The sequence below is a fragment of the Gracilinanus agilis genome, chromosome 2 (assembly GCF_016433145.1).
Source record: "Gracilinanus agilis isolate LMUSP501 chromosome 2, AgileGrace, whole genome shotgun sequence".
Lineage (NCBI taxonomy): Eukaryota > Metazoa > Chordata > Mammalia > Didelphimorphia > Didelphidae > Gracilinanus > Gracilinanus agilis.
The window spans coordinates 217,652,107-217,675,372 of record NC_058131.1 but is presented as its reverse complement, the minus strand read 5'-3'; the positions used below and the strand labels follow the sequence as shown (position 1 = coordinate 217,675,372).

The 23,266-nt window shown below is 43.1% G+C and overlaps 1 protein-coding gene across 1 annotated transcript in view; it reads left to right on the top strand.

Moving 5' to 3' along the window:
• LOC123233492 (c-Maf inducing protein) overlaps window positions 1-21,748 on the top strand; it is a 268,181-nt gene extending 246,433 nt beyond the window's left edge. The window contains exons 9-19 of the mRNA XM_044659582.1: window positions 1,458-1,523; window positions 2,726-2,752; window positions 3,120-3,168; window positions 4,226-4,333; window positions 13,537-13,653; window positions 14,990-15,130; window positions 16,318-16,365; window positions 17,567-17,713; window positions 19,145-19,250; window positions 19,882-19,952; window positions 21,695-21,748. Coding sequence (XP_044515517.1) covers window positions 1,458-1,523; window positions 2,726-2,752; window positions 3,120-3,168; window positions 4,226-4,333; window positions 13,537-13,653; window positions 14,990-15,130; window positions 16,318-16,365; window positions 17,567-17,713; window positions 19,145-19,250; window positions 19,882-19,952; window positions 21,695-21,748 — 934 coding nt within the window. The remainder of the gene's footprint in view (window positions 1-1,457; window positions 1,524-2,725; window positions 2,753-3,119; window positions 3,169-4,225; window positions 4,334-13,536; window positions 13,654-14,989; window positions 15,131-16,317; window positions 16,366-17,566; window positions 17,714-19,144; window positions 19,251-19,881; window positions 19,953-21,694) is intronic.
• The last annotated feature ends 1,518 nt before the right edge of the window (window positions 21,749-23,266 follow it).

The following is a 23,266-nucleotide window of genomic DNA, read 5'->3' as shown; positions in this document are numbered from 1 at the left end:
AGCTAGCTTTTTTTTAATCAAGCAGAAAAAGTCATTTAACATCTTAGATCAAATAAGAAAATAGCTTAATAAACCTTATGTAAAACTTGGAAACAACTCTTCCATATGCTATTCACAATGATTACATAAACTGTAGCTATGATGTGGACAGTAACACCAGAGAGCAATAAACACTTACTAAGAGCCTACTATACCGCTCATTGTGCTAGATGCAGGGAATCCAAAGACAAAAATGAGATTTTCTGCCCTCAGTGAGCTTAGAGTCTAGCCAGGGGAGATAATATGTACATATATACAAAATAGACCCAAACTTATTTGGGGAATTGGGGGAGCGGGACTAGCTGCTGGGTGGATTAGGTAAAGTTTCATGTAGGAGATGGCATTCGAGTTGCACCCTGAAGGAATATAGGTTTTCTAAAGGTAGAAGTAAAGAAGTTCATTTCAGGCATAGAAACAAAGATATGAAAATGGAAGGTGGAATTCTGTTTATGAGAACCAATAAGAAAACCACTTTTAGCTGGACAATAGTATGCTTGAAGGGGAATAATACCTAATAGTGTTAAAGAGTATATTGTAGCTAAGTTATAAAGAGCTTTAAATGCCAAACAGAGGAATTCATATTTGATCCTTGCTCCTACACACACACACACACACACACACACACACACACACACTCCATTCCTGACTGTATTTTCAGGGGCTATCCTCCACACCTGTAATTCTCTCCCTCCTCACTTCTTGGGTTCCCTGAAGTCTTAGCTAAAATCCACCTTCTGCTTGAAGCCTTTTCCTATCCTCATTATTAGTTAGTGCCTCTCCTCTGAGATAATCTCCATTTATATGATATACATGTGTTTGTACATAGGTGTTTACATGTTTTCTCCTCCATTAGATTGTGATTGCCTAGAGAGTAGGCATTGTTTTTGCCTTTCTTTTTTCCTCAGGGCTCAGTTCCTGGCACAAAGAAAGCACTTCTAAATGTTTGGTATCTTGATTTGAGAGCCACTGGCATTAATTGAATTGAGATGTAACATGATTAGGCTTGTGCTTTAAGAAAAACTCTTTGGGACTTGAGTGGCAGATGGATTTGAAAGAGAGGAGAATTGGGGCAGTTAGATCAAATTGGGGGGTATTTCCAGAAGATGAGAATGGAATTATGTCAAGGGAAAGGGATCTATCCAAGAAGTGTTGTGAAGGTAAACACAACAAGATTTGACGGTGGTTTGGATATTTAGGGTAAGAGTGAGAGGTTGAGAATGACAGTAATTAAGGTTAAAAACTTGGGGTAATTAGGAGAAAAGTAGTGTCCTCAGCAAAACATTGTGTGTGTATGTGTATAAACCATAAGGTCAGTGCTCCTGTGGGATGACTAGAAGTATCCCCTCTAAAGGTTATATCTTCCAGCCATGCAGTGACCCCAATGTACCTGCTTCACCTTCACCTCCCTTTTCTTTTAGGTCAGACTATGATGACTGGAGACCAGCTCTGGCCAGCTTGCTTCAACCTATTCCATTCCCCAAAGAGTAAGTCTGCTTGCCTTTCTTTTGTCCTTAGTGTCTACGATAACATCTCAAACATCTGCTGAGTCTTTCCTGGTGAAAACAATTCATTTTATGAAGCCTAAGCAACCTGAGTGAGTTTCTGAACCATAATGAATATAGGCAGGAAACAGCATAGGATTATAGGATTTAGAGCTGAAAGCATCTATTTTATCCTCTTCATTGTACAGAAGAAGGAAATAAGGCCCAGAAAGGTTTGTCCTTGGTCTCAGGATTGAAAGTATTAAGAGAGAAACACACTATTTCTCTCACTTGCCCCATTCTTTTTTGCTTAACCATTAACAGAATCCTACATTACTTCTCCATTCATTGGACATTTCTGTCTCTCTTGGTCCCCTTGTTCCCATGGCACATTTATCACTGGAAAGTCAGAAGAAAAAGAACCTGGTGAAAGGGGGCCTAAACAAGAATGCTTTGTCTAAATAAGCAGAACTGAAAGTGTCTAAATGACTCTGTTTTGATAGAGTGGAGAAACTGTGCTGCTCTGGGAGGCCCTTGGCACTCCCCTGGGAACCGATTAACGAGCACGGTGTTTATGAAATGCAGCTCTCTGAGGGGGTACATTACAGCCTGTAATTGCCCAATTTACTGGCCTCTCCTGTCCCCAGTGGCCCAATGCCTCGAGACCAGAGAAATCCAACTCCTGAACACTGGCTGCCTGCTCTGTAACGCCATGGCGTCATCGCCGCAGTCAGCCATTCCCTCCACCTCTGGGGAGGAGCTGTACAAGCCGACCATGATGCAATTCGCTTTTCAGAGCAATTCTTAATTGCTTTTCTGATGTGCAGCGTTAATTAGCTGTGGCCTTGCCTTAATTGCAGAACAATTAATGAACACACCTGGGTCTCTGGGACAGGAAAAAAAAAAACCCACCAGGTATCTCCACTCCTGTTTACAAGTGTGTGATTCTGGGGTCATTCTCCTTATTACTGTTATTTTTCCTTTCCTTCCCACCCAATGTCTGCTCTTATTTGTTGGTGCCTGGGAGGTTTGAAGTATTAGTATCTTGTTCTAAATTTATTTTTCATTTTTAGAACCACAGATTGGGGGTGGGGGGGATTCTTGTATAACTTTTCCTTTAGAAGGATTACCTAGTAACTGCACTTTCTAAAAGGGCTATGCAAAAACTAGTTTTCTCTTAATATTTTTATTATTTTTTGTTACAGAGCTCTTGCGCATGAGAAATTTACCAAGTGAGTGTTTTTCTGGTCTTTTCATCGTGGAGGAGGGGTAGCAAGACTCTATATACCTCTCCACTATCCCAGACCCCCACCCTCTAGCAGCTTCTCTTGGTTAAGACTGGACATCATGCATATGGTCCTGGGTTTGCCCTCTCTCCCATCCACTGGGTTTTCAAACCTTTCGAATCCCTTCTTGCCCATAAGTACCTCAGTGCCCTTTAAATGTAGGGGTCCTGTGGGCTGCTCAGCTAGCTGGCTCGCCATGTCCTGGTTCCGCCTTCACAAGTAGCACCCTCTGTCCCCATCCCACCTCCTCTGCCCCTCTAGCATGAGCAGATAGGATGTCTCGGTGACCCAGTCCTGGGTTTGTGTCTTTCAGGGAACTGAAGTACGTGATTCAGAGATTTGCCGAAGACCCACGCCAAGAGGTGAACCTTATCTTCTCCTCCCCTTAATAAAATGCTACCCTGCCTGGCCATACTGTCAGAGAGCCCCTTCTGTGCTGATGGAGGGCATATCTGAGGCTATTAGGAGAGCCAGATCTGAAGCTCCTGAGGAGCTCTGCCAGCTAGCTTTTGTTCACAAAAGTGAACAGGCTGACAAGCAACACACACACACACACACACACACACACACACACACACACACACACACACACAGAGCTTGTTTGCAGAGGCTGCTGGCCTTGTGTATAAACACATGCCCCACCCTGGGTGTCTGAGGTTAGCCTGTGATGTCAGTGTTTTACAGTAAACTGTAATGAACAGCAGCATTTTTTCCATTTGCTCGATGTTTTCTCCACTGGTTTTCTCTACTGGCGGAGACATTGATTTGAAAGCACGCTTGCGCAGGCTCTCCTGCTGAGCCAAGCACAGCATTCGTGTCTTCAAGTGTTTTGTCTTCCTTTGCCAAAGCTGGTGATGGAGTTTCCATGAAGATAGCAGAAGAGAAAGCAGTCGAGTCCTTAGAATCTGGGCTCAGCTCCTGCCTTCCACGTGCTGAAACCAGGGAGCACCCTAATCCTGCCACTTGCTGAATTTTAATCTGGATTGCCCTCTCAGTCTCGCTTTCAGTATATTTGGTCAAGGGCAGGAAGTGTCCCTGGTATGAAGGCCACATCCATCTGAAGGAATCTGTTGGAGGGACAATTGTAGTTGGTCTTTGATTTCACTAGGTAAAATAAACACCAACTTCTGTTTTAATTCTGGCCCTGAGCCCAAAGGCTCTGTAGCCTGGGCCTTGTTGGTGGTCCCCCATAGCACCATGTAACTATTTGGATATATGGTATCTAGGCTGCCATGTGTCTTTGCTGGAAAAATAGGCACAGGCCATTTTTTTCCTCAGACTCCCTCCATTGGCCCTGCCTCCCTCAGTGAAGCATAGAAATGGTCCCATTGTCCATCTCCATTTTCCTAGGACCACTAATGCAATGGCTGCTTTACAGCTTGCATTTACATATCTAAGCATCTCTCTTCTTCCTGGCAGGTCCACTCCTGTTTGCTGAGTGTGCGGACTGGCAAAGATGGCTGGTTTCAGCTCTACAGTCCTGGTGGTGTGGCTTGTGACGATGATGGAGAACTTTTTGCCAGCATGGTATGCTCCTACAATGCTGTGAGCTTGTTTTCTCCTCCCTCTCCCCAAAAGAACGGTCAGCCAGAGCTTGTTTGCTTTACCCTGTTCTGCTAAGAAAATGACCACCAGCAGTAGACTGCAATGCATTTATTGCATCATACATTTTGTACACTTTATGCCTTTTGCTTTTATATCACAATCATTTGGGTTAGAAAGGAACTTTCCCCCAACCTCCAGGTGAAACTTTTTCTAGGAACAAAGTAAAATAATTAAACAAAACCCCTCTGTGGTTTGTGACCACATCTAGTAACCTATAGTCCTTTCTGCTCTGATGCTCCCTACCTCTTCACAGTAAGGAGGGAGGTTTGCCTCATTATCTGTTCTCTTAAACCCATCACTGACTTTTCATTCAAAATTTGACTTTTCATGAACTTTTCCAAATACTCTATTCCCCTGTATGGTCAGGCTAGAGCCCAGAGCCCAGGTATTTGAAAGAGCGTCAGTCAAATTTCAGAGCTCTTTATGTTATAGGATGGAGTTATAGTAGTTGGTGGCCCTTTCCACAGGCTGTCTTGCTTAAGACTTTCCCAGTTGCTGAGATTTTCTTGTGTACCTCTGGGGTCTGACAGTGGTGTAAAGGGTAAAAAGTTTTCTCTCTTTCCCTGGCTGGGGGATGCTCAGTAGTGGTAAGGACCTGGGAGAGACCTAAGAACATGGATAAAAAAGAAGCTAGCAACTTTTCCTACCATTTTTGGATGGTTGTTTTGAGTATTCCTCATGATTCTCATAGCATTAGATCCTCAGTTTTCTCCTCCACATGGGAGAAAGAATCTCCAGTGACTAGACTGATAGCAAAGACACCCAGAGTTTATAGTTTTCTAAACAAATCTGAAAGTCTTTGCCAAGGACTGAAGGATTCTTCCTGTGGCTGGTCCTTAGAGACTTTATATTTCCCTCTTCCATCCTCCTTATAGTGAGTAATGGACAGCAGCATATCGAGGGTGCTGTTGCCTGGAATGTACCATAAACTGCTTGGTAGTTCAGGGCCAGGATAGGTAAAGCCACATGCTCTACACACTGTAGACAAGTAAGCAATTGCCAGTACATGATAATGGCTCCTAATTCACCCCTCTCTTCTTTTAACCGTTTCTGAGTTGTCTCCTCTTTGTATACTGTGACTCTGTTGCTCAATTCTTTTCCTGTTTATTGAATTACTAAGTGTTCACATTCAGCTATGTTGAAGTATAGTTGTTTACAGAGATACTCCAAGATCTACAGTGCAGTGCCCTCACTGTGGCGTGTCTATGTTTAAATGCTCACATCTTCACAAGAGATTTCAGGTGGTAAAATCATACCTTTGCTGAGGGCATGCAGCTATTTACTTCTGAGGCGAAAACAAATAAAGCCTGCTTCAGACTGACCCTTTAGTTATAGCCCCTCATCTCCCATCGTGGGCTGTGTCATGGGGAGTGGACAGAAGAATGTGGATGTTGCGTCATGGTTTGTCACCGCTGTTGGGAAACTAGTTCAAGGGAATTCTGATTGCAGGATGTTTGCGTTGGTCCAGAATTCAATGTAAGTGATTGCAAAAGCCACTGAAGAGGTGGTGGATATCTTATCTGTCCTCTTTAGGGACATTTTGTTTATACCTCTTGCAAGAGTGGGGGATTCAGAAAAGCAAGCTCGCAAACAGCTGCCTCATTTTAAGTGGCTCATTGTAAACCAGAGCTAGTAAGGGGGTCTTCTGTATGAAGTGCCTCAGATGGAATGTAATTACCCTCAAGTATATTCTCATCAGGACAGCCTCATAAGCAGCAAGTTTTCTAGAGACGTTAATAGTAATCTTTAATTTAAATTTGGCACCTTATAATATTTCAGAGTATTTTCATTTAAAAAACATTTTTATTTAAAATATTTTTCCATGTTTACATGACCCATTTTCTTTCCTTCCCCTCCTCCCACCTCCCAGAGCCAACAAGCAATTCCACTGAGTTGTACAAATGTCATCACTCGATACCTATTTCCATATCCATTTTTGCTCTAGAGCGATTTTTCAAAGCCTAAACTCCAAATCACATGCCCATATATACATGTGATAAATGATGTCATATGTTTTTCTTTTGCATTTCTACTCCCATAATTCTTTCTCTCAATGTGGTTGGCATTCTTTCCCATAAATCCTTCAGGAGTATCCTGACTTGTTGCATTGCCACTAGTAGTAGTTCGTGACATTGGATTTTTCCACAATGTTTTACTTTCTGTGTACAATGTTCTCCTGTTCTGCTTATTTCACTCTGCATCAGTCATTGAAGTTCTCACAGTTCACATACATCTTACAGATCATCGTTCCTTACAGCACAATAATATTACATCACCACAGATACCACAATTTATTCAGCCATTCCCCTTCATTTTTTAATTTTTTGCCACCACAAAGAGTGCAGCTATGAATATTTTCATACAAGTATTTTTCCTTATTATCTCTTTGGGGTACACACCTAGTAGTGGTATGGCTGGATCAAGGGGTCTGCATTCTTTTAAAGCCCTTTTTGCATAATTCCAAATTGCCTTCCAGAATGGATGGATTAATTCACAATCAAAGTATTTTCATGATGGTGATCATATTTGTCACATTTGAACCTCAGCTGATGTCCCCAGACTGAAGGAAGTTAGGCTTCCTCCAGGAAAGAATAGAAATAATTTCTTCAGGGAGGCTTCTTTCTTCAGGACAGTGATACACAGTGTTAGTACAACTACAATTTACATCCCTCTAGATTTCTAAACTGCCTTTGTGAACTTCTGATGACACTGGACTAGGGTCACCCTTATTAGCATTTACCATAGAAAGTTAAAGGAGAGATACACATTTCACAGTTATTTGGGTTTGTGAAGTTATAGGAACATAGAATTCAGAACTGGAAGGGACATTAAAGATAATCTAACCTAACCTCCTTTTTACATTTGAGGAAACTAAGGCCCAAAACAAAGCAAGGAACTTTCCCCAAGTCATAAGATCTGGCATTTGAGAAGTATGACTGGTTGGAAACAGAGTCAAGTTTCCATTTCAGGTCACCTAACCCCAATCCTGGGATCTTTCCCAACATGAGCCAACTCATGGAACTATTAAGCCAGGTTCAGAAAAGAGAATATCTTTTCTATTCTCAAAGAAGATCAAGTTAATTTACATCATCCTGGTCATTTATTGAGCACCTGTATTATCAGAAAGCCTATGCCCTAAATGTTTCAGAATAATACCATTCATAAATCAGAAGAAAATTTTTATTATACCCACAGTGCTAGTTTTGAATTAGAGTGCCTTTTTGCTGTCAGCATACTGCATGTGTGACTCTGTGCCAGTTGCTAAGGGGAAGGGGAAGGGATGCAGAGTGAGAAAGAGGGAGAGAGAGAGAGAGAGAGAGAGAGAGAGAGAGAGAGAGAGAGAGAGAGAGAGAGAGAGAGAGAGAGAGAGAGAGAGAATATGATCTTTCTTCCCTTGAGGAAAGCACAATCAAAACTAGAGAGGAAGAACATGTTCATTCAACAAAAAGTAACAACAGTATAGAGAAGAAACATGTGCCAAGTGCTGAATCAGAGACAGACAAGAAACGTAATGAGAGTTTAAAGAGAGAGGGATCACTGGGGCCCAGAGCAGTTAGAGCACATTCTGTGGAAGAGGAGGTAGGCATTGAAGGATGGGTAGAACTTAGCAGAGAGAGAATAAACTTTCAAGTTAGAAAATGGCATGTTCAAAGGTGTGGAAATAATAATGTGCATGGTATCTCAGGACATGTTTGACTAGAGGAGAAGGTTTGTTTAGATGCATAGTGGAAAGTGGGTTAGGAAGATCAGGAGAGGCTTTGAATGGCAAGAAGTTTGGACTTTATTCACTGAGCACTCCAGAGCTATTGAGGGTTTTTGATAGATACAAAGAATAATTTTAAGATGATTAATCAAATAGGTAGTATATGTTATGATTACGTACAGGATGTTTGGGAGAGATTTGAGGTAGAACTTAATTAATGGAGACTATTGCAATTGCCCAAGCTCAAAATAATGAGGATATATACTAAGATTTTGGTTCTTGGGATGGAAAGAAACAAATATGAGAAAGAAGGAATGAAGAAGAAAAATTTATAGGACTTGCTGGCTTTTGGAAGTATAGAGTCAAGAAAGGAGAAAGACTGATCACTGAAATTTTGAGCCTCGGTGGCTGGGAAGATGATGGTTGCATCAATAGGAACAATAAAGTTAGACAAAGAAACTAATTTGAGGGAGAGGAAGGTTGAAAGTGATAGTTTTAGGCATGTTGAGTTTGAATTTAAAGCTTCAGTAATACAACCAAGTAGATATCTGACAGGCAGCTAAAGGTAATTATGGAACTGAAGCTAAGAAGAGAGATCAGTCACCCATCCATCCATCAATCAGTAAGCATTTATGAAGCACCTTCTATGTGCCAGGTACTGTGCTAGTCACTAAGGATATAAATACAAAGATTAAAATAGACAGAATATATGCAGAATAAATACAAGATAGGGAGTACACTGATTGGATGTGTTGGGTGAGAGAGAGTGAGGAATCAAAAATAATGCCATTATCTGGATGAAGGTAATAGTTGAATCCGTGAGAGGATCTGTTCCCTCAGGAAGAGACTAGAAAGAGAGGAAAGAGGTACAAGGGCTAAACCTTGGGATTAGTCACATTTAAGGAAATAGGATGTAGATGTAGTAAGGATACTCAGAAAGTAGTATTTATAAAAGAAAGAATACTAAAGCCAACACAAGGGAGTATTCTAAGAGTAGTCGAAAGTCTCAAGTGTTATAGCGAAGTGAAGAAAAATGAATGAGAATTGTTGGGGGAAGAGAATATTGGATTTGGCAAATAAGTAGTCACTGGTGATCTGTGAGAGAATAATTTCGAAAGAATGGTGGGTGCAGAAGCCAGGCTGCAAAAGTCTTAAGGAGTGGATGAATTTCTAAGATACATAACTAATGAATGTAGACCATTCTCCTTGGAAATTCTACAATGAAAGAGAAAAAAAACATAAGATGATATAGGTGGTAGGAGCAAGATTTTAAAAAAATTCAACCCATTTATTAAATTACTACTATGCTCCTAGCATGGCATTCTAAGGGGACAAAGAAGATCAAAGAGAAACCATACTCTCAAAGAGATTACAATCTTTTTATGGAAGTAAGAAAGGCAGCAATTAAAAACATCAGTAGAAGAGCTAATGCAACATTACATTCATTGGCAAACTAATTGTTAAGTTCCTGACATGTGTCTATACCCTAATAGTCTTTTTATATATATTCTCTCTTTGGATCCTCACAACACCTCTGGGAGAGAGAGAAAGACAAGGCTCTTGGACACAAGAATCAAAATATAGGTTCAAAAGAAAATAAATTATTTTAGGCTGTGGTGGTCAGGCTAGGGCAGTGATGGGCAAACTACAGCCTGCGGGCCAGATGTGGCCCCCTGAAATGTTCTATCAGGGCTGCACGGTATTATTCCTGACCTGACGAATACAGCGAGTAGGATACAATACAGTGAAACTTCGAAAGAGTTGCCTTAGAAGCAGACTGACAGATGAGCATTTTCCATTCCTTTGGCCCCCTCTTTAAAAAGTTTGCCCATCACTGGGCTAGGGTTATGGAAGTAGTGGAATCTGAGTTAGTTCTTGAAGGATGAAGTAGTAGGTGAAGAGAGAGAATGGATTCCAGATATGAGCAGCAGTGTTGGGGTAGAAAGGGTAAAGCATGCTGGAGATTCAGTACTAAAATTTTGGCTTTATATAGGGAAGTAGTCAGAGATAAGACTTGAAAGGTGAGAGATAATGTAACATCATGGATAGAGGCTTAGCCTTGAAGTGAGGAGTGCTTGGGTTTAAGTCCTATTTCTGAAACACATTGTATGACTTTGGACAAGTCAGCTAACCGATCAGGCAACAGCAGGTAAGTTGCTCATCTGTATTAGAAGTATTTTTCATACTAGGAGTTTCCTCCACACTGATGGAATCATAGATCCAGAGCAAGATTAGAAAAGTAGGTTTGGGCCATATGGGGGAGGGCCTTCAGTGCCAGACTGGGTTTGAACATTAATCTCTGGTCAGTAAGAAGCTATGATTTGATCAGATGTGATTAGATCTATGCTTTAGGAAGATGATATCATATGCAGAGTAGATTGGAGGAGGGCCTGGAAGCCAGGAAAACAGGTAGGAGCCTCTTTCATTGTGAATTGTGGTGAGGACTGGGACTGGAGCAGCTGTGCCAGGAAGAATGAGAAAGAGAGGGCAAAGGCCAGAGAGATCACTAGAGAAGAACCCAGAGAACTGAAGCAGGATGTTAAGAGGGGATGAGCATTGTCTTCAGAGCCAGAGAACCTAAGGTCCAAATCTTGCTTGTAAGGTCAAAATCCTCACTTGCTGCTTGTGCAGTCTCAAGCCAGTCACTGTCCTCTGCAGCATGTCGAGGTTAAACTAGATGGTCTTTGACAACCTTGTTCATCCTAAATCTGTGATCCTAATATTGGTCCTGTGATCCCTTGCTCATTCTGACCACTGACCGGCTTTGCCTCAGAAATGCAGATACTGACGTTCTTCAAGTGACCTTTCCCTCTGACAGCCCCTGACTGGGAAATATAGAGATAGTCTTCAAGGGCCTGAGCGGAAGCCAAAGCATCAATCAAACAAGGGGGTATAGGATCTGCGATCCTGTGAACCTGGTGACTCATTAGACATTGATGCCAAAGGAGGCCAAGATATAGGGAGACTTGGACATGCATTTTAGGCAAAAGGGAAAGAGCTAGTGGAGGAAGGAGGTGATTAAAGATCCAGGAGTATTTATTAAGCACCTACTATGTGCCAGGCACTGGAGATACAAGCCCAAAAGCAAAATATCTGCCTTAAAAATTCTAAGAAGGGAGACAACACATGGACCTGAAAGTGTGTGTGTGTGTGTGTGTGTGTGTGTGTGTGTGTGTGTGTGTGTGNAGAGGAGATAGTGTGTGTGTGTGTGTGTGTGTGTGTGTGTGTGTGTGTGTGTGTGTGTGTGTTTGTCTGTGTTTATCTATGTATGTATATGCAGTGTGAGATGGATGGCTGCTGGTGCAGGGTCTCTCTGGAGAATGGAGAAGATGGGAAAAACCTAGATTGCTGCTGGAGCACCCTCACAGTTGTGTGCTCTGTGCTATGTTTGTGCTGCCTTTCCAGACATTTGGGCTCTGTGAAGGATTGACAGAGAGCCAGGCTGCTTTGTGGTAGAAGTGCCAGGACCATTCCCTTCTCCCTCCTGGTCTCCACCTTGGTTATACCTCCAGGCAGATAGCTTTAGAGAATCAGTGCTAAGGTTTGGGCTTTATATAGGGAAGTAGTGAGAATGGGATTTGAAGAGTTTCTTCTGGAGAAGAGAGGGGAGATGTTCCAGGGGTGAACAGGGTGGAATGGAGGGAGATATTGGTATAGTACTACCTAAGGCCAGCCAGCTCAAGTCAGAAATGGTCTCCCCTGGCTCCACTAGCTTCGTCCCCCTTCCCCTTTCTTATCAAAGCAAATAACTCATTCTCCTGTGCTTTTGCAAGGCAAAGGGACTCTTTACCAGGAAACTAGCTCTGTATACAAGTACCCAGTGAGCTGAGCCAAGCCTGAGTTTTGTCTATAATATATGAGCTGCCTCTTGGGTCCTTCTTGAAAGAGGCTTATTTTTAGACGTTTCTGTGTACGTGCTCTGTCTTAACTCACGCACTCACTGCTAGATTAGCCAGATTTCTGGAGCTTGGAAATTTGTCTCTTTTCTCCCTTCATTTATTTTTCAACTTGAGCCATAATCTCCCTGTGAAGACGTCATTGCCTTCCCCATAGCAACGCCTGGTGGTCCCTCCACCACTCAGTACCCAATGAGAATAAGAAGCAATATAAGCTGGCAGCCACTAGCCTGAGCGTATCCATTGGCATGCCATACCAAGACCCTAATGATTAAACAAATGTTGGAAGGAAAATTAGACAGACACTAAAATCAAAATGGAGTATTTCTCTAGAATAATATAGTGTACCTTTGGGGCTGGGAAGTTTCCATTTCAAAACAATAACTTTTTTGAGAAGGCAAAAGCATTTTGTATTGAGATGAGGGGCAGACAGATCTATAAGACTTCTTTAGCCCCCCCAGTGACTCATCATTTCCTTTCCAGCCCCACCTTCCTCTCCATCTCTCTATATCTAATCTCCTAAGCCTGCAGGAAGCATGGTCTGCTCCAGGTCAGGTGCTTTGGGGTGAATTCATGATGTCTCACTAATCTATCCTTGTCATTTGGACTCATGTCCAAAGCCACCAGGAAGCCTGCATTTAGTGGGCTCCCTTCCCTAAGGAGGACTCCCTGTTGACTGACTGACAAGTATTTACAGCTGATGTGACCATAAGGTTTCCCCAGAGAGGATTAGCCAATCCTCAGAGGTCCTTAGAAGTGAAGGCAAGACAGGCTTTCTCTGTGCTGTCTATTCTGAACCATGTGAATGTTGAGCTCTAGCCATGGGGAGCATGAGAATTTCATAAATCTTTGCCCAGTACCATTGGTGCCAAAAACCCAAAGACAAAATTCAGGCATCGGAGTTACAGCCCCAGGTTGTCCCAGAGAAAAGCTCAGATCCTCCTCTCCATAAGAAGACTCGGGATGTGGTATGGTAAAAAGAATAAAGGACTTGAAATCAGAAGTTTTGGGTTTGAACCCAGCTCTGACACTGTGTGCTTCAGTTTTCTACTCTGTACTTAGAACTAAATTATTTTTAAGGCCCTTTCTAGATCTAAATCTTATGATTCTATAACTTATAACTTAGAATGTGAAGAATAGGGAGGGGGTAATGTTACCTGATGGTCTGTTCTCATCCACTGGACTTATGGGATTCTCTGACAACCCTCCCAGAGACCAGATGTCCAGAAAATTATGTTTGTTATCAGCAAAACCAAAGAAAGTCAGCATGGCTGTGTGGCCAAACATTTCTCAAGCATTGCCTAGCTCAGAGGCTGCCTCTGCAATGGTCTCAGTGTGGCAGGCTGTGGGTCTGCCTTTATCTCTAGGTAAGCTGTGGCTTAAGCTGAGACTTCTAAGCTTCACCTCAGTGTTGAGCTGCCCCGAGGCCTGCAGATGGGTGAGAAGCATTGCGTGTCTCTATCCCATCTGAAATATTGGTGAGACCATACCTCTGACCTTGCTTTGTGGCCTCCTTTCTCTCCCAGGTGCATATACTCATGGGATCCTGTTATAAGACGAAAAAGTTTCTGCTTTCACTGGCTGAGAACAAGCTGGGACCATGCATGCTCCTGGCCCTGAGGGGCAATCAGACCATGGTGGAGGTGAGTGTAGCTCTACGTCTGGCTTCACAGCACTGCTCAACTACTGTGTAGTGAGATCGAGGAGCAACCACAACAAGGAAGTTGGGGCAGGGGTGGGGAGAAGGGAGTGAGGTGGCCCAGGGACTACCATAGAGCTTCTGAGAGTATCCGTGTGTCCAGGACTCTTCTCTCCTAGCCATTCCACTTACTCACCCAGTTGGTGAATAGCCAGCATTTTAGAGGAAGAAGCAAGGGGCAATCCAGAGTGCTGGTGCCTTTAGAGAGGGAGGACTTAGACAGAAGGACTGATGGTTGTGGCAGGGTGAATAGAGCAGTAACCTTGAGGAAGGAGATCTATGTTTGGGTGTTATTTCTGTTACTGATTGTGTGACCTTCGATGAGTCAGTTTTTTTCTCTAAAGCTCAGTTTCTCCATTTGTCCAATGAGTAGGCCTGACTAGGTGATCTAGAATGGCCTTTCCAATTATAATATTATTGTCTAATTATGCTCCTCCTTTCCTCTTTATTTCCTTCTTCCCTCCCCCCTCTTTTTTCCATCTTCCTATCTTAGAAAGAGCCAGGGAGGGGGCAGCTGGGTAGCTCAGTGGATTGAGAGTCAGGCCTAGAGACAGGAGGTCATGGGTTCAAATCCGGCCTCAGAACTTCCCAGCTGTGTGACCCTGGGCAAGTCACTTGACCCCCATTGCCCACCCTTACCACTCTTCCACTAAGGAGCCAATATACAGAAGTTAAGGGTTAAAAAAAAAAGAAGAAGAAGAAGAAGAAAAAAGAAAGAGCCAGGGAGAAATGCTTCCCTATTCATTCATCCTACTGATCTTAGATTCAGATGACTCAGGAAACCTCTCTTCCCTTCCTCTTCTTTCCAACCTTGAAAAAAAATGGCAAATGACTTGTTGGCAGTACCTAGTTTGCCAACCCCCATAGTGTCCTGAGCTATCCCTGATTCTTAGATATATGTCATTACATCCATTCCCTGATTCTGAGGCTGGGCCAAGAAGATAGAGTCAGAGTCTCCAGTGTTTCCTATAGATCCTGTTGGAAAGTGGGCCCTTCTTTTCCAGAGGAAGCTTGAGAAGATGAGGAGACTACAATTACCAGTGCTTATTTCTGCAAGGGCTGGAAGATACAAGTGTGGGGCGAAGAAGTAGATGCCTGAAGCATCTAAGTCAGCAAAGTGATTTGAATGACATTTGTACCCTCTTACCACATAAGAGGGGCATGTAACCTCAGATCTTCTCTGTGCCTTAGACAAGTGACCATCACAGACCTCACAGGAGACAACTTCCCTCTGCTCTGCTGGCCCCTCTCACTCTTCTTCCTATCCCTCTCTCTGCCAGATTCTCTGTCTAATGCTGGAATACAACATCATAGACAACAACGACACCCAACTGCAGATCATCTCCACCCTTGAAAGTACTGATGTGGGAAAGAAAATGTATGAGCAACTCTGTGACAGGCAGAGGGAGCTAAAGGAGCTGGTAGGTTTGAACAACATCCTGACCATACATATGATTACCCAGATGCTCTGGGTCTGTTACTGAGGATTGAGACAATTACCCAATTCCTCTTTACCTTGCAAAATACCTCCATAGAGAGTAGGGGCTCTTAACTTGTTTTGTATCTTGGACCCATTTGGCAGTCTGGTGCTTTATCAGAGTCTTATTTTTGAAGTCATAAAATAGAAATACACAGGATAACAAAAGAATCCAGTTATTTGGGAATTCAGATATCATATTTTTTAAAACCAGGTTCATGAACTCCAGGTTAAGATCTCCCATTCCAGGAGTTTTGAAGAAAGATTTTTATGCAGGAAAATGCAGGAAATCTTTCTGGTACCCAGTTCTACTTATTTATCTTCAGATAAGCACTGCTTTAGGATTTTTTAATTTTTTATGACCAAAGTGGAGAAATGGTCTGCATACTCTGCTGGTATTGATTTGTATACTGGCTCGTAGAGAGAGATTTGAAGAGGCAGGGAGAAAATGACTTCTCTGTATCCAGTGAGTTTCTAGCTGCAGAAGGATAGGCCATAGGAGCCCCCAAGCTCTTGGTCTTCCCTAATCACAGACTCACAGACTCTTACAAACTAAGAAAGAGCTCATGCAGCAGTCTCACAGCCTCTTAGTGATGCCTTCTTGTCTGGGGAGCACGCTTGGCTTCTTTTTCTAGGCCTTCTCTAACCAACTCTGTGACTTCCAGTAGATGTTTCAGAAGGAGAGTCACTTAGAGAAAGTCACTCTCTGCATTTCCCAAGTGAAGTTAGTCAGTGGGCAGAACAAATAAGGGAAACAGTGTCAGCAGCCAAGGGCTGAGTGGTGAGACAATGATGAGAAAGATAGTGGGGATGAAGTACTTACACTGGGGAGGTCACAGAAAGGCAGACTGCCTCTAAGTCTATAAATGGGTTTTTTAGGAACTCATATTTCATCCCAAAGACTTGAAGTCATCCAAAGTACTAAGACTTTCCTGTGGGCCCAGTGTGTGGCCCTACTGGCCATACACCTGAGTACTCCTTTTTGACCCATCCTGTTTATGTGACCATAGAGGTTGCAGACCTCAAACACTTGTTAGTGGCTTCTGAGAAGAGTTGGCACAGGCTGAGCAAGGGATGGACGGACTATAAAAAATGAGGGGAAAGTCTAATAGGTGCTTATTTCTTTCACAGCAAAGAAAAGGGGGCCCCACCAGGTTAACTCTGCCTTCCAAGTCCACAGTAAGTATCTTTTTTCTCCCTGAGCTGGGCCACTCTTTCTAGGAGTATGGAACTTGGCCTTGTGGTGCTATGAGTGGGGTGGTGTCAATGCCAAGCTGAATGATAGATGAGGAATGGTTGGTCACGGGTGACTTTGCTTACCTTCCCCTAGTCATTCCTAAGGGCGGAGTTGCCAAAGACAAAGTGATGGAACTAGGCAGTTTCTTTCCTAGGTATTAGGTCATTACATGTCTTCATGAGATGTTTGGGTGGAGGGTTTAATGAGCCAGTGAGAGGCAACATGTTGCAGTGGAAATACTAGCACATTTTATATAGGGCTTTAAGGCAGAGTGTTTCTTTGCATTTAGTTCTGTATCCAGGCAGAGGACCAAACTCTGAATCTTGGTGCTGTTATTTCTAACCTGTGTGGTTTTGGCCATGTCACTTTCCCTCTGAGGGTCTCAGTTTTATTTATCTATAAAATGTTCTCATCATACTGCCTTCTCTCAAGCAGCTAAACGTGTAGCCTCCTCAGATACAAGCATCAGAAGATGAGCCGCGATTCAGTTAGCCATTTCATCCAGAATGAGGGTTATGGGCTTTGTCTCTCCAGGAGCCAAAGCTATGAAGGTCTGAGAGTGTACAATATCTAAAATCCCTTTTAGTTAAACTATGATTTTCTTATGTTTTCTGGGTGACACTCGTGACAGCAGCTTAAGGGTCCAGTAGTCAGGCCCTTACTACCATCTTCAGATAGAAGAATCTCTTTGGAGGGTACAAGTCAATGATTTAAAGTATGAAGGAGCTCAAGGGAGACTTTTACCTCATTTCCTCCACCTGTTTCCCCTTCTGTACCTACACCCTAAGTCCCTTATCTACTTCCTGGAAGTGAGATAAAAACTAGGCCTTCTCTGTCCCACTCTTCCCAGCTATTTCCCTCACAGGGATCGTATCTGAGCATATGAAAATGCAGAATGAGGAAAGGATAAAACCCCTTTACTCTCAGCATTGGCAAAATGGTGAAAATACATCGCCCACTCTGGGGAGGCCACAGAAAGACAGTCTGATTCTTGGGTCTACAGATAAGTTTCCAGGAACCCCTATTTCACCCCATAGACCTAAAGGCATCCTCAGTGCTGAGATCTTCCTGTTGGCCAGAGGGTGTGTGTCTCCCCATTGGCCTTATACCTGACTTGACCATCCCTTCTATTTGACTCTATAGGATGCAGACCTGGCTCGCTTGTTGAGCTCCGGCTCCTTTGGAAACCTGGAGAACCTCAGCTTGGCCTTCACCAACGTGACGAGTGCCTGTGCCGAGCACCTCATCAAACTGCCTTCTCTCAAGCAGCTAAACCTGTGGTCCACTCAGGTATGAGCATCAGAAGATGAGCCGCCCCAGCCAGGCCAAGGGCTAGAAGCTCTCCGCTTCCTGGGGCTGGTCCGTGTGTCCACAGCTTCAGGGCTCGTGGTGTGTGGGATGAGAAGTTGTCACCCCAGGAGGCTTTGTTTCTAAGTTTGGGTTGCACACCATTACCCTTGGAGGCTCTGACACCTTGTACTTGGATTGTGTGCTTTCATTCGAGGAATCCAGCCAGAGATCAGATGTAATCAGAGGATTGATCTGGTTTGCCAGGCACTTGTGTTTTTTGCCATACCAGGGAATGAGTTTTGTCTGTCAGGCCCCAGGCCCTAGAGGCTACTTCACTCTCACCCCCACTTAGGGCATGTCTTCTCACTTACCCTCTCTCAGGTCCCTGTCCTTCAGACCCCTGGTTTCACTTATCCCTCCCTTTTCTTGACCAATAATAGTAGCCATTTGGCACCAATGTCTGAAGGCTCTGGTGACCTGGGGAAGAACAACTCACATGGGTTTGATTAGCTGATGCTGGACATTGAAGGTTCACTTTTCCCTTAGGCTCACAACCTCATTGTTTCCTTAGAGCTGGACAGAATGGAACCCTAACTACAAAGTCAGTGAGTTATCCACTCCACCAGCTATTCCAACAATTATTATGCTATTTTATACAATATTTACTGCTTAACATTAAAATACAACATGGTGGATTGAACTGATGTCTGGTAATGAATAATAAGCAAAAATGTATAGACAGGATGCTTGATCAGCCATAGGTCATAGTAGAAAGACTTCTAACTTTTTCAGATTTGATGATTTACAGAAAATCTACAGTAGTAAGAAATCTTTCATTCTCCTAAATTGTTTAGTATTGTTTGGTATGGGCTCTTTTTTGATTTCTAGGAATCACATTTCCCACTATTAAATATTACTCCTGCCCTGACCCCACATTCTTCAAGTTGTAAGAATAACTGCAGCCACCGTGATTTTAGCACAAATCCTCCATCTCTTATTTTTGTGGGGTGGGAGAGCAGCCAAAACACAGGTTCAGAGTTCCAGCTCTCTAGACTCAAAGTTGGATAAAATACAGTGTGTTGATGACAAGGGCTTTGGCTGTGTGACCTTGGACAACTTACTGTTCTCCCTCAGTTCCCTTATTCATAAAATGAGAGGTTTGGACAAGATCAGCTTTAAGGTCCCTCCAATACAGTTTAAAATCCAATAATTCTGTAACTTTGGCTTTAAAATACTTCCCCTGAACTCCAGCTCCTAGGAACAAGTAATACTGGCCTAGGATGTCTTGCTGAGCATCAGCAAGACACTATTAGACCATCTTTCTATCTGGCTTTGAGTTTCATCTCTCTTGAAGCCTCATTAAGGATTTCTTAAACCAATGCCTCCAAGACCTCAGAGACTGGTAACTGAGTAGGTCTTGTGTCCTGACAGTTTGGAGATGCTGGTCTGCGGCTCCTTTCAGAACACCTCACCATGTTGCAAGTGCTGAACCTATGTGAAACGCCTGTCACTGATGCTGGTCTGCTGGCCCTGAGCTGTGAGTATACATGAGGAGCTTGGGGGTTCCTAAATTGGAGGGGAGTGGAAAAGGTCCAGCACCCACCAGGTGCCCAGTCCCTTAGTCCCTGAAAAGTTCCAATAGTAGGAACATTACTTGTATGGAAGAATGATTGTGAGACATGGTCTCTGTGGCATCAGTTGAGCTGAGAAGGTCCATTTCTGGCATCTGAATCTCATTTGGCTCAGTAGCTCATTCCACATTCAGAAGTGCTCCTGAGCAGCCACAACCCCCAGGGCTGTTCTTACTTAGGAAAGGGACCCTAATACCTCTCTCCAAAGCCTCTGCTTTCCATAACTGTGCAGGAGTCATGAGTAAATTGTTGGTGGGTGCTAAACCACATTGAGAAACTGGGAGACAAGAATGTGTTGAGGACTAATTGAAGACCTGAACCAAATCATTCAATTTATTCACTCATTCAGCAAGTACTTATTTCTAAATCTAAATTAAGTTCCTTCCTACTTCTACTTATATTATTATTCTGGGAGCTATATTCTGTCTACTTGTCCTACCGTTAGAAATTCTGCTACACTCACCACTATATGTGTCTGTCCAATTTTGATTCCTATATTTCTCATCACATTTTTTCCTTCTTTCTGTCTTCATGTAGCAATGAAGAGCCTCTGCAGTTTAAACATGAATAGCACCAAACTCTCAGCAGACACCTATGAAGACCTGAAGGTATGTTAGTGTCATAGATCTTAGAATGTTCAGAGCCAGGGACAGGAAGGACCTCAGAACACAAAATGGACAATATGAGCTGGGAGGAGTTTTAGGACATAGAACCAGAAAGTCAAATCTAGAGGGGTTTTTAAACATAACATAGAAAATCAGACCTGGAAAAGATCTTAGAACATAGCACTTCAGAACTGAAAGGTATCTTAGATTGTATAATATCAAAACTGGGAGTGTCCCGAGTATGGAATGGGAGCTGAGCTGGGCCTTAACCCTTAGAATATAAGAGCCGGATGGGAGCTTGGAATATAGAATGTTAGCTCTGAAAGGTCCTTAGCATGCCAGAGTTAAAACATATAGTAAGGAATGTCAGAGTTGAAAGAGATCTTAGAATCCAGAATGACAGAGTATAACGATAGCTATATATATATATATATATATATAGCTCTTTATGGTTTATAGAGTTTTAAAAATAATATTATCTCATTTCCTATTCCCAAAGATCTAAGCAGGCCCAAGCCTGGCTTCAAAGATGAGATTAAGACTCCCATTGACCCTAAGAACACTTTTATTGGTGTTCCTGGTTGTCTCTAGTCTATCCCCATTCTTACAGTCTTGGGTATGTCTTAAGGCCAAACCTGAGAGGTGATTTTTTTTTGTAGGTTTATTTTTATTCAAAAGGTGACTGCCTCAAGTCATAAATACAAATCAGAAAACAGTACAATTAGGACAACAGAATGTATGTTATCCTTTGCGTTGATCAGGCCATAGCCAACTATATTGAATGTAGCATTGGGTGCCATATTTTAGGAACAACACTGACAAGTTAGAACTCATCTAGGAGAGGACAGCCAGGATGATAAAGGGTTTGGACATCATGCCACTTGAGGACTGGGTGAAGAAACTAAAGAGGCTTAACCTAGAAAAGAGAAGACTCATAGGATCCCTGATAGCTGTCTGAATATTTGAAAGAATGTCACATAGATGATTTGCTATACGTGGTCCCAGAGGGCAGAACCAACAGGAGTGTTTGGAGTTTTTAGAGAAGCAAAAGTAAAGAAATTGGGCAGCTGGGTAGCTCAGTGGATTAAGAGTCAGGCCTAGAGACAGGAGGTCCTAGGTTCAAATCTGGCCTCAGACACTTCTCAGCTGTGTGACCTTGGGCAAGTCACTTGACCCCCATTGCCCACCCTTACCACTCTTTCACCTAGGAGCCAATACACAGAAGTTAAGGTTTTAAAAAGTTAAAAAAAAAAAAAAGTTTAAAAAAAAAGTAAAGAAATCAACCAAACCTGAATAAAGGGAGATAGTGAGTACCCCGCCCCAAGTGAAAGATCTTCACACAAAAGCAAAATAAAGATTTTTTGAAGATATTATAGAAGGTATTATAAGGCACAGGTTGGACTAGAGAGCCCCTGGGGTGCTATGCAACTTTAATATTTTTTAATTCTGTATTTAAATACATTCCAGGATCAGTTTCCATGGTTAGTGCCATTCTCACATGTCCTCAGTCTGAATTCTCTTGGGCTCCAGGAAACTAGACTGGAGCCCATTGGGCAGTCTCTAATCCTGGAAAGGATTCTGCTGAAACCCCTTTGATGGGATTCCCTTTAGGCAGCTAAGACTAGTGAGGAATTAGAGAGTAGATTCCATAGGGAGAAAATAGAAGTCAGTCAGGAGCTCATTCCAGGCAGGGGTCAGTGGTACCTGGTTTCCTAGTGACTGTGGTTGTTATTCCTTTGAAACAGGCCAAGCTGCCCAATCTGAAAGAGGTCGACGTCCGCTACACTGAAGCCTGGTGAATTCTCTCTCGCTCTCTTTAAGTTGTGACAAGAAGGAAAAATTTGAAAACAAACAACTTTTGACTAATAGCTGTAGAGCAGCCCATTGTGGGGTCTTGGATCTCACCACCCTGGCTGTGAGATAGATGGGGAAGACTTTCTTGGGGCAGGGGCAGGGAGGGGGGCGGGGGGACCGGGGCTTTTAAGCATGCCCAGCCCCTGCCTCAGTCTTTTAGATTCATAATTTTAAAAATCAAACTAACCAGAAAATGACTTTGTAGCAACAAGAGGATTATAAATGGGGGTGGGTGGGGGGAGGGGGAGGGGAAAAGGGAAAAGGGAAGGGGAAGAGACCCCTTGTGGATTTCCTTTGCTTTGGTGTTGATGCCGTGTGGGAAAAGCAAATTCAAGATCCCCTATCATTCATAATTCCAATTGGCCTTCCTGGGGCCCTCCTTGAGGGATTCCCCAAACAAATAAGCCATTCATTACCCAGAAAAAAAGCCCAGATCATATCATCATACCTCTCCCTGTGTCCTTGCAATTGTTATGCAAAGTAATTTTGTTGTACATAAGATTTAAATAATGCACCTATTTAAGAAATGGTTCACAAACTACAGGTCTGGGACCTGTCTTTTATTTATAACTTGTTGATTCTTTTACCCCTTGGCGTATACTGTATAAACTAGTCTGCTGTCTTGTTATTATTATTTTTTTAAAGGAAAAACCCTCCTTGAATAATTGCCTTTTCGTAATGGATCCTGTATGCTAACGCTCTCTTGTCAGCCCGTCCGTCCATCCGTCCGTCCGTCTGCTGCCGTGTTTATGATTTCAGAATGTCTCAAACATCCTCACTGACTCTGGAGCCTGAAGACATTGGGAGCAGGGAGGGAGGGAGGGAGAGGAGGCCACCTACCCACCTACCCGAAGTCTTGTTCCTGAAAGATCTGTCATCTTTCTTTCCTTGCTCCTTTATCAGGCCTGGGATGTGCTAACCATTCCCCTGCCCCTACCCCCGCCCCATCCCCATTCCGGGTAGGATAGTCCCCTGCCAAGAGAGAGCTAGATTCATGATTTGCCTCCACCATTCTCTGTTCTTGTCCAAGATTTCAAGACTTCTAAGTCCTGCCACCATTTTGTGTCGCTCGGCGTCCTCACTCACGCATGCCTGCTTTTCTGCATGGTCTCTTGGGAGAAGAGAAACCCTTTGCCACTGACCTATAGCCATCCCTTTCTGTAAATGTGACCACTAGTCCTCAGAGCTCCTGGCCTCCCCACAATTGCTAAGAAGGGAACAACCTTTCCTGGGTGAATAAATAGTTGGCTTTTTTCCTTCTGAGCCACGACTGTACAGAACAGCCCTTGGGGGAGAGGCGGGTCGCTTGGGGGTCCCCTTTTCTGTTTGTTTAGAGCAAACACTCTCCCCTTCAGCATCTCTAAAATTTCCATGTGGCCAAGGCAACGTTTTTATCTATCTAATTCATCTGACTCAATGGGAGCCACGCTTTTTGTCGTTTTATACTTTGCTAGGTAGATTTT